This window comes from Lathyrus oleraceus, chromosome 1 (assembly GCF_024323335.1).
Source record: "Lathyrus oleraceus cultivar Zhongwan6 chromosome 1, CAAS_Psat_ZW6_1.0, whole genome shotgun sequence".
NCBI classification, from domain to species: domain Eukaryota; kingdom Viridiplantae; phylum Streptophyta; class Magnoliopsida; order Fabales; family Fabaceae; genus Lathyrus; species Lathyrus oleraceus.
The window spans coordinates 429,157,423-429,169,159 of NC_066579.1; the positions used below are offsets into that span (position 1 = coordinate 429,157,423).

Consider the following 11,737-nt stretch of genomic DNA (forward strand, 5'->3'; position numbering starts at 1 on the left):
GCATTATTTTCGTTTTCTCTCACTCTCTCTCTCTCTCTCACTCAAAGCCTTCATTCATACCAGCTAGCACTGAGATTGAAGGAATCTGTTCGTGTGGACTGAGTAGAGACGTTGTCATCGTTCAACGTTCGTGATCGCTTCGTGGATTTGCATCAAAGATTTTGATCGTTACAAGAGATCTGCACCAAAGGTTTCAACCGTCACAAGAGGTAAATATTCTATCACTGATCATGACCATTCGTAAGGATCTCTAAAGGAGAAATTTTAATTTCCGCTGCGCTTTGGGTCGCAAATTCTCCTTCAGTACTATCCCCCGGTTCAACATTCTCGTTACTTTTCTCACCATGCAAATTCCAACATGTATAACTTCGATCAATTCCATGCCTCATTAGATGCGATGTCAACTGAACTGTGTCAACCCGTTTCCCATAACAACAACCCAAGCAAGGACATATCATTCTACTGGGGTCTTCGGCGTGCGCAACGGCAAACTTAACGAATTCTGATACCCCATTCTCGTACTCTCTCGACAATTGATTGGAAGACATCCATGTATTATCCATTACTAATTAGAATAAACAAAAAACAATTTCAGAAGAGAAACCAAAAATGGGATGAGACAAAACAATTTCGCTTTATTGAGTTAGTCTCTGTGCAGGGCATTCATGTCTCCATTTACTCTATCAAATAACATCCATACCTAAACTTCTTAAGTTACTAGCTACGCTATGTATGCTAGAATAAATACACTCATAAGCTGCATAGTGTACCTTTGATTGGTAGAAGGTGTTTTAGATATTGCTGCCTGAATAGTCAAAAATTTGAAACTTTTTTAGGGTTTTACAAAATGTTGTTAAACTACAATCTAAGCCGCGAAATCAAAGGTTTCTAATATCTCTATAATGCAACCATAACCGAACCCTAACAACAGTCTTTGAATGTGATTCATAGCGATATCAAATTCAGCAATTTAAAAACCAACCGTCAATTGCCTAATAAACCCAAACTATTTAAATGACTATGAATATTGAAACTTTACAGGTCGAAACAAACGTAGCATAGACAACAATAACATAAAACTGAAATGGGGCAAAGCTAAAACAAAGCAATAGTGCAAGTAATAATGTATGCTAGAATAAATACACTCATAAGCTGCATCGTGTACCTTTGATTGGTAGAAGGAGGAAACGTCGTAGATCTAACAGAGGTGGAAGGAAAACGCCTTAGAAGTAGCGAAAATCGTAGCAGTGAGAACCCTAACGTGAAAAAGAACGAAAATAACAGAGAGTGAAATAACAAAACGCGCAGTATGTTATAATTTTAATGTTTACTAAAGGGGACCTTAGAGGGCGCTTGTGGAAAAAAAGCGCCCTCTAAAGGGGGCCTAAGAGGGCGCTTATGAAAGCGCTCTCTAAGGCTTTCCAGAAGCGCTTTATAAACTGGAAATGCACATGGACTTATAACAGCGCTTTTCTAAAAGCGCCATCTAAGGGTAACCTTAGAGGGCGCTTTCTAAAAAGCGCCATGTATTGTTGTCCCTCTATCTCCTCCTTATTTTTTCGCTTCACCTTAGAGGGCGCTTTATTACAAAAGCGCCCTCTAAAGTGCGCTGTCTATTGCTCCTTATTTTTTCGCTTCACTTTAGAGAGCGCTTTTGTAATAAAGCGCCCTCTAAGGTGCCCTGTCTATTCCAGTTTTTGGCGTAGTGAATGTGCCTCCCTTAAAAGAGTGTATTTCCTAATTAACCAAAGAAACTAAATTGCTGCAAGCCAAAAAAATGAGGCGAAAGTTCTTGCTAACCTTCCCTTTGAGCAAAAGGACCAAACCTTTCAAATGATTTAAAATGGAATCATCACTACTATAAATAATATATTTCATGGCAAAACTTTCATCTCACCCTACCAAAAAACCGAGGTAAAAGGTCATGGCATGCCACGCTTTATATAATTTTTTATTAAATACCACATATTTCATCGGTTCCTAAATAAAACTTAAGGGAAAAATATTTCATAACATGTTTTGAATCTCAGGATCAACATTTTATGTTTTTATTTCTTTTAAAATTGTGTTTTTCTTTTAATTTTATTTTTAATTTATAAATTAATGGTCTATTCTTTCAGTTATATTTAATAACCGATGTATTAGATTATCATATTTTACTATAAAACCATTCATTAATCATATTTTACCCTAAACCTAACTTATATGTAGCCGCTCCAATGTCTTACGTATTATTCTCTGGGATGGATTGTAAGAAAAAAAAAATCCAATGTTCTTCAATATTGAACAAAACATTTTTTATGCCCTTGCAATCTATCTCACATAATGATGTTGATGTTGATGTTGACGTTGTTGTTGTATTTTTGTAATAAACTCCATATGTTGTCAATCAAAGAAAACATTGAGAATTTTTTTTCTTGATTGACAATATTGAGAAATTTATTCCTAAAAACAATCATCCATTTCTCTTTCATGTTCTATGTCATGTGAAAGCATTTGCCATGGAAAACATTTGTCTAAGATAATAAAATCTCTCTAGGATGAATTGTAAGTATAGAAAAAGAGTTCTCTTATTTGTAATAGATAACTTATCAGAAATTTGAAAAGATATGTTGTTTTCCAAAAATTCATTGTCAAACTCTTGATTTGTTTGAACAATTTATTTTATTATTCTCTGTAAATTAAATAAATATTAAAAAAAATGTTTTCTCCTCGTTTTTTAACAGAAACTGAGAGGTATGTAGCGCTTGGGTTTGAACATATTTTATTGTTTGTTTTATCTAAAAAGAAACAGATTTTACCTCGGTTTTTAGTACTAACTGAGGTAAAATATTTTATTGGAACATATTTTATTGAGGTAAAATATAAGTGTGTTTCTTCATCATCATTAAAAAAAGTCTTTTCCGTCCATTTAATAAAGTATCAATGCTCAGGGATACTCTTATTAGTGATCCTCGTGAAACCTAAAAGTCTCGTTATAAAAGCATTCTAAATATTAGTGAATCCACAAGAAACCCAACGTTGTGAATTCCTCAATGTTTAATTAGGACAATGTATCAATATGATAAATTGTAAGATCAGAAAAAAATAGGTTTTTAATATGTGGTTGGTGAGAGTACTGTATTTATTTTGCAATTTATGGATTGGAAGTGTAGAAAATTATTTGGGGTTCAAGGTTTGTGTTCTTATATCATCATATAACTGATTTTTTTTTATATCAGAAACAAATGAATGCAAAATCCATAAAAAATATATTGCATTCAACATTTGATCTTCCTCAAGATCAACGAAACGAGGATCCTCAACAGTTGCTCTTCTTCAAGAGATCCATCATTTGTTCTTCATCGAAAGTGATGATGATGAAGAATGAAATTTTTACTTTAATATTTTATATAAATAATTTAATATTGTGTGTAAATAATGTAATGAGTATATATATATATATATATATATATATATATATATATATATATATATATATATATATATATATATATATATATATATATATATATATATCCCCTCGGCTTTGTTATAAAATCGAGAGGCATATAATCCTAGTTTGGAAAAGATAAAAGAGCTATTGGTGGGGTTCGAACCCATGACCATTTAACCTAATCTCTCGGTTATTTTTAAACCGAGTGATAAATCTCTCATTTTTCATGTCACCCTTCGTTACCTCGACATTGTAACCAAGGTGAAATCAATTTCGCGTTCTTTAAGCTCAATCAAAGTCGAATCTGATAACTAGTTTGGGCTGAAAACAAGATCTCATGTCCAATCTTCATCTGACCAATGCCCCAAGCCTTCAACTGATATTATATTGATCTGCATGCAATCAAGTAAGGAATGAAACTGCAAACACTTGGGGTCTGCTTCAAACCATTTATGCCTCTACAAGTCAATGGTTTAACTGTTTCCCAATTTGCACGACTCGCTATTACCAAACCAGTTAGAGTCTTCACCCTAAGAACCCAAAGCAAGTCTTAAATCCATACACTATAACAACGCTTTCTTGTCATTTACAGCCCAAAAGGGATAAAAACTAAGCCCCCTTAGAATATACATATATATGAAAGTATAATTGAACCTATTATTATTCCTTGTTGTGTAATAACTCCACAAGTTGGTAATTCATAAATGTCTATCATTCCTAATTTGGATAAAAGATAATTGAATGATTGAGGAAGTAGAAATTATGTATAAAAGAATATGCAAGTTGGTTCGTGGAAGATACAGGTGAAAGCCTCATGAGGCCACCTCGTAGTTTTTCTCTCACCATATGATAATCAATTTCCATGTACTTACTTCTTTTATGGAAGATTGGATTGGAAACAACATAGATGTCATTAATGTTGTCACAATAACATGTTGGTATTTTGGTGTATTTGACTTAAAGATTTTTAAACAAGTATAATAAACATTGCAGATTATATGTAGTAGTTGCAAAGACTCTCTATTCTACATGCGAAGATGATTTATAAATATTTAATTGTTTCTCAGTTCTCCAAAATATAAATGAATTACTAGCTAAGAAGAATCATTGGTCAGAAATTGATCTTATTTGAATCAATACAACCATCTCAATTAGCATAAGAAAAAGACAAAATAATATAGTGATGAATCTTTGAGAAAGAAAGACAAAAGGCCTTTGCATGGAATGTTATTAAGATTTTTGATAACTCTAGTGGTAGTATGACAGGGAATGATACATTTTTTATTGAGAAACTAAATGAGTTGTTGTGTAATGAAAGTTATATTTCGTTAAGTTATGGTTAGGTACAACAATCTTCCAATAAGCCTTATATAGGTCAAGATGTCTGTTGGGTTTAATATGGGAAAATAATGATTAAAAAGGGGAATTGAATAGACATTCCTGCAATAAAAATTATTTTAAAATTAGAGTTCTAAAAAGCGTGAGAGTGGAATTTTAGAAAATACGTGTTATGGATGTTTGCACGATTTACTTAATGAACATAGAATATAAAGAAAATTGAACATAAAATATAAAGAAAATTAAACTGATGAAATTACTAACATACAATGTGCTAATTAATCAAATTTGATTCACAATAAGATGTTTGAATGAAATTTTATTAATCAAATTAAAAATATAATATTACAAATTTGCACATACCTAAACTGTAACTTTAAAACATTATGAGCGATAAACCAACAACATATAGTTCTAGAAAATAATAATGCCCTAAAATCATACATTTTTAAAAAGAGATAAAACACCAAGAACACGAAAACTATAAAGAAAACTTCAAAAAAATAGATAAGTAGAATTGTACACAATATTCATACTAGTTTTGTGCATCGTCCTCGATTGCACCTAGTCTAGTCTCCAATGATGAACCATTGAAAATTCATTAGTCTTACACTAATTTTAGAATCACAACTATCTTTTAGTTACAACATATAATCACAGAAAAACTGAAAACTTAAATCAACTGTTATGAAACTCATATCTAAATCTTGATTCTCATTTGCATATATATATATATATATATATATATATAATCACCATATAAAATATTTAACAGACAAGATCTAACATAGACCTAAACTTTAACGTTAAAACATTTTGAGCGATAAACTAACAACATACAGTTCTAGAAAAATATAACGCCCTAAAATCATACATTTTTAAAAAGAGACAAAACATCAAGAACATGAAAACTATACAAAAACTTAAAAAAGACGGATAAAGAGAATTGTGCACCAATATTCATACTAGTTTAGTGCATCGTTCTCGATTGCACCTAGTCTAGTCTCTAATGGTGAACCATTGAAAATCCGTTAGTCTTACACTAATTTTAAAATTACAACTATCACTACAACAAACAAGACCTTAGACAGCGCTTCTTTTAGCCTTAGACAGCGCTTTAAAGCGCTGTCTAAACCTCCGCTGCTAAAGGTTTAGACAGCGCTTTTTTAAATCTTAAAAGCGCTGTCTAAGCCCCCCCCCCTAGACAGCGCTTTGGCCAAAAGCGCTTTACAAGACCCTCTTATTTTAAATTTTTTAGGTATACCTTAGACAGCGCTTTTGAAAAGCGCTGTCTAAGCCCCACCCCCTTAGACAGCGCTTTGGCCAAAAGCGCTTTCTAAGACCCTCCTATTTTAATTTTTTTAGGTATACCTTAGACATCACTTTTCAAAAAGCGCTGTCTAAGCCCCCCCCTTAGACAGCGCTTTTGCCTAAAGCGCTTTCTAATCCCCCCCTTAGACAGCGCTTTTTACAAAAGCGCTGTCTAAGGTATACGAAAATTTTTGAAGCTTTTGTTTTAAACCACATTTTTTCCAGGTTTATAAACCAGAATTTCTACCTGTTTTCAACCAGATTTTGACAGACAATTATCACATTTTATATATGCCATTTTGGCCTTTTTTCTACCAATTTTTGGCTAACAAATATATATATATACCAATTCAAACCAATTTTGCCTTAAATGTATCAAAATATATACAAATTAGCTTTTTCTCATTTAGTTAATTCTAAACAATTTAGCTTTTTCTTAATTTTTTTTCTTGGATTCAATCATTATTCTTAACAATATCAATAAATATTGAAGAAATGTTCGTTATATTAATCTGTCAAACTATAAAAGAAAGCATAATTCTATCCTAAGGAAGAAAAAAACCATCTGGCATTGTTATCATAATCCAAAAACGAATCAAATGTATATTTCACAAGTCAATTACTGAACATTGAGCACCTAAACCCAAGAACCTATCCAGTCAACTTTCCTATCAACATGATACAATTTTCTTGAACCATTACACTCCGTCACTGTTGGCCACATTCCAATCCATGCAATCGATGAGGGATCGATTAGCCGATGAAATTATGAGCATGTCTTCCTAAGTGTCAACAGTCAGTCATGTCTAACAGATAAACACCCTTTTGTTCCTATATAACGCGTTAGACAGATGGAAGAAGACTATGATTTGCCGCTCTCAAAGCTCGATAGATAAGAGTCTGATAAAACAGTGAATATCTGTGTATCTACAAAAAGCTGCAAAGCCAAGGATTCATGAACTTAGCTTGCAAGACGCGCGACTATCTATAAACAACCATTTCAATGCTTATGTAGAGTGAAATATTTCTGAGTTGTTACCTTAATGAATGGCTGATCCCTAAGAGGAAAGGAGTCAATGAAGGTATCTTTAAGAAGTAAAGAAACCTGAGAAAAAAGAAATCAAGGATGAGCTAGGAAAAAGGTGTGTAACTATCTATTCTTATTTATTTGAAAATATATAGAAATAGAAATCATAACAACAACTTAGTTATGTTACCCTGTCGTGATTTGATTGCACACTAGTTATCGTATGCGATTTCAATTTCGAACAAAGTGACTCCAAATAGTGCCATATGACATTCAAAAACTGAGTTGCAATTTCAGCCTGCAACAAGTACGAATTAGTAGATGCTGCCACTAGTGGAAGAAATATTAGAGGCTAGAAGCTGAAAAACTACTGGTTTTTATATGCATGAATCATATATAGATAAAATAAACATTATATTTCTGAATTTGAGAGAGAGAGAGAGAGGAGAATTCCGGTATAGGAACTAAAAGAACCTGGATTTCGTTGCACCTATGTATAGGATGCTTTTTTGCAATATAACTTTCACTTGAAAGTCTGGCATGAATTGGAGTTAACTGAGAAACAAGATCTCTTTGCCGTGGAAGTCTAGGCAAATGACACATTTTAACCTGCAAAAAGAAAAAAAAAGAAAAATAGTAAGTGTTGCAAGTTTACAAAAAGATTCACATTTTTCTCGTGGGTCATGTTATCTTTAAAATGTCATTACAAACCTGATTTTGCATTACATTAACTTCAACAAGATTACTAGTTTTAATATACAAATCATCAGGTTTATGTTGTATGCCAACCTGCAAAAACATTGGAAAATTGAATAAATGACGAGCATATTCTTAAATACTAAAAACACATGTTGTCAGCCAATAAAAATTTCCACAAACAGAGAATAAATAAAGCTTTTTCTCTTTGAAATTATACTTCATGTAGGAGAATTTTACACAATTTACTATACGGACAGCATTTTACTGATCCAACCTTATTTTTCTCTCTGTATCTCTCTCTCCTCTCCTATTTTTCATTGTATTTTTTTTTCAAATTTTAAAATTTTTTGGAGAAAGAGAAGGCATAACTTCAACCTTATTTAAATTCTTTCATAAATTCTCATATCCATGTATCTTATGCTTCTTATTAAAACTCATATCAGTAAAAGCAACAAAGACAGTTATTGAAAAAAAAAAGGTAGATGCTAGTAAAACTATTATGAAGTAATTTTCATGTGGACGTGAATTTCACACAGCAGTGATAAATACTAAAAATATAACAGGAAATAACATATTTTATAGAACAACAAATAAAAGGAAACTCACAATATATGGAACTGGGGCGTCAAGAAAATCAATCATTTTTGCTGGCAAAACCTGAAAAGTATGGCCAACATATTGTTAGACTTATGTGGTAAAGCCCCAAGGAAAATCTGCAACCAGAGCTTTTTGAATCCACTGACTCACCGGGAGCAGTAAACTCTGCCACTGAAATGGACGAATCATGGGTATAAGAGAAAGCACTACTGCAGATAGAACACCCTGCATTGTGTCAAAAATTGCCAAAATGAAAGGCTCTCTAAAGCAATCCAAATTAATCCACATTAACAAATAATGACCATTGATTAATATCATTGTTTTAAAAACTTACCAAATTTGGGCACACTATTACAACCTGTTTTTCCAATAACACTCCTGTAAGTAATGCCAGCAACTGCAAGTAACATGTATAAAAAAATTTAATTAATCAATCAAGTACCATTACAGTTGATACAGCAAATTGAATCAGTCGCACATGGTTGAACTTCAATTGGAATATGTGCTTACAGTATCAAGGGATAGAACTCGACAAGTAGTTGACGTTGTCCATACTGATAGTGAAAGGGCTTCCTCAGCAGCTGCCAACTTTGCATTGACCTTTTACAAAAGTAGTGCTGTAAGGAATACACATATTTGAGGATAAACATTTTGTTAAAAATGACTTAAGAATTACCTCAGTTGGTTCAGAACAATCTAAACACTCGGAAAGACAGAGTAGCAACTAGCAAGCCAGCAACCACTTGGTGTTTGCTACTTTTGATTGCTTTATTCAATAGCTAATAACTAAGATTGTGTACTTGAATAGAAGGGGCATCTACGAACAAACGTCAATTTAGCTGACATCGAAACACTCCTATATGCTTCCCATTCAAAAACAGCATTTTGGAATTAACTAAGACTAAAACCTCTATATTGAGGTCATTCAAGCATAAGAAGAACATTGTCATCAGTTGGAATAATTAAGACACCAAAAAGATTAAAATATACGGTGTCCAATGATATGAAATAATTGAACTCTATTTCAGTATCTGATTTGAGGCTAAACTCATAATAATACACAAGGTTTCCAAACTCATCTCTAAATCAACATAATTGTTTTCTCTCTTCCAATCACATGTACTGTGTACATGTTATTGGATTGATTTTATGACTTCTCAAAACCCCATCAACAAAAATCCTAATTTTCCTCTGATTTTACAAGGAAAGCAACAAAAACTCACAGTTGATAGTAGTAAGAAAGGCTAGGGTCCAGGATGGTTGCAAGAAAGAGTAACCTGTGAAACATCATGACAATTCCTTGAATCAACGCTAAGATTTGACACCATTCTACAAGTTGCTACTGTATTGTGAAGAGGCAAAAGTGATTGCACACTCCCAAGCTGGTATACACAATTTCTGTTAAATTCATCAATTTCACATCAGAAAAAAATGAAATTGGGGCAAATCTCCAAAACATGTAGGGTTATGAAATTGAGAAACAACTAAAACTAATTACACATTTTTTGACAAAATATTGTAACTACCTATGCATTAGTCTAAAACAAAAAGTAAAATTTGGAACTGCAAGAATGGAATTGGGTATGAATGAAAAGTGAAAAAGTAATAAAATTTGGGGGTTGAAAGATGTTACCTGATAAAGGGTGAGAATCGACGGTGAGGGGTAATCGAAGGAGAAGCGTTAGTGGTGGGTCTGAGAGCTGATTTGAAGGAAGAGATGGAGAAAAGACGTCGAGTGCATTGAGAAGAAGCCATGACTGGAATGCGCTTCAATCAAGTAGAATCAAATCTGTTCCATTATAACCCTAGTGTTCCAAATGTGTAATTTTGTAATTTTGTTTTTATCCTTACTTCTTTATTCTTTAAAGTTATATTTATTATATAGACCGATTCTAGCACTGTAATTTTTTTTTAATTGAAAGACTTTAAACAGCGCTTTCTCAAAAGCGCTGACTAAGGTCTATATTTAAAAGCGCTTTCTAAAAGCGCTGTCTAAGGGGGGGTCTTAGACAGCGCTTTCATTATTTTTTTAGAACATTTTCCGTGTTTTATTTTTATTTTAACCTTAGACAGCGCTTTCTTTTAAAAGCGCTGTCTAAGATGCGCTGTTAAAAAACCTTTTTGGCGTAGTGTATCTTCTAGTTACAACATATAATCACAGAAAAACTGAAAACTTAAATCAACTATTATGGAACTCATATCTAAATATGGATTCTTCTTCTGTTGAAGACAACTCACTAGTATGAAAATTCCACAAGCTCCTCACTCGACCTTGAATCAGTTCACCCTCTCAGGACCAAAGCACTCCAAGATTTTTCTGTAGCAACCTTCACTCGATCCTACCGAAATTTCCCTTGTTTGAGTCTTTGAATTTGTAACATCCGTATAATATAAATCTAGAAAAATATCATACACAATATTAATTGGTACTGTGTTACACTTGGATTTTTCAGCTAGTAGAAAGACAACAAAGAATGTCAATGAAAAGACATTTGTTATGAGAAAGCATTAATGGAGTGTTTTAAAGAAAATTAATGATGAAGCGTTGGCAGGCTAATAATGAGGGATCAATCAAGCTGTCGACACAGGAAAACGTGGTTTGGAGGAATCTCAAGGATAAATCCACAAGACTAGGATTGCTTGGAAATATGTTCAAAATCTCGAAAAGGGTAGTCGACATGGGTCTTTATTTTAGTAAGAAGACTAGTTGACTGAACCACGTAAGGTTGAAAGACTTAGTAAGTTTACAAGTCCAGAGTCCATGGTAGGTAGCGTAGACAACATGTTGGAGCAGTTACCATCAGAGGCTCGTAAGAAAGTTGGAAGTAGTTATAACATAACGTAGGTTTTAAATAGATAAAGTCGTGGATGACATGTAAGCATGCTAGTGGGAGCCTGAAGATTGAAAGTGGAGTGAATGCATTAGTTCCCTAGTGGTCATAACTGTCGTTGATGATTACTTTATAAATAGAATAAATAGAAAACTCATACATGTGATTAGTGGTCATAAAATTTTATACATACTCTCCATACCACTAGAGTACCCGAGTCAAAGAGCGAAATAGTTGAGCGAGAAACATGTATGTGCCAAACTGCTGAAAAACCCCTTAAAAGCACTTAGAACGCGTCAGAAAAAGCCCAGAAAAACACCTATCACGTGCATTATAAAAGCATTGTGCACGCGATGTAACCTTAACATCCTTATCACACAAGCGATGGTGCGCGTGATTATTCCAGTAGCTGCGTCAAAATTCACCCTTTTTTAACCAGAATTTTCACTAAGTCCCATTCTTCCATACTTGGTTATTTTTCATTCATTCTTGGGTCTT

General features: G+C 33.1%; 2 protein-coding genes across 2 annotated transcripts; both read right to left on the reverse strand.

Moving 5' to 3' along the window:
• Positions 1-7,293: 7,293 nt before the first annotated feature.
• LOC127114270 (uncharacterized) lies at positions 7,294-9,254 on the reverse strand. The gene is made up of 9 exons (XM_051046577.1): positions 9,234-9,254; positions 9,085-9,132; positions 8,919-9,008; positions 8,743-8,805; positions 8,559-8,633; positions 8,418-8,468; positions 7,824-7,901; positions 7,587-7,721; positions 7,294-7,410 (listed from the first exon to the last, which is right to left on the reverse strand). Exons 1-9 carry the CDS (start codon positions 9,252-9,254, stop codon positions 7,294-7,296), a joined length of 678 nt encoding a protein of 225 aa, XP_050902534.1.
• A 133-nt stretch (positions 9,255-9,387) lies between these two features.
• Positions 9,388-10,233, reverse strand: LOC127079580 (protein NONRESPONDING TO OXYLIPINS 2, mitochondrial). The gene is made up of 2 exons (XM_051019966.1): positions 10,042-10,233; positions 9,388-9,806 (listed from the first exon to the last, which is right to left on the reverse strand). The coding sequence occupies exons 1-2, from the start codon at positions 10,161-10,163 to the stop codon at positions 9,653-9,655; spliced, it is 276 nt and encodes a 91-aa protein (XP_050875923.1). The 5' UTR covers positions 10,164-10,233; the 3' UTR covers positions 9,388-9,652.
• Between the last annotated feature and the right edge of the window lie 1,504 nt (positions 10,234-11,737).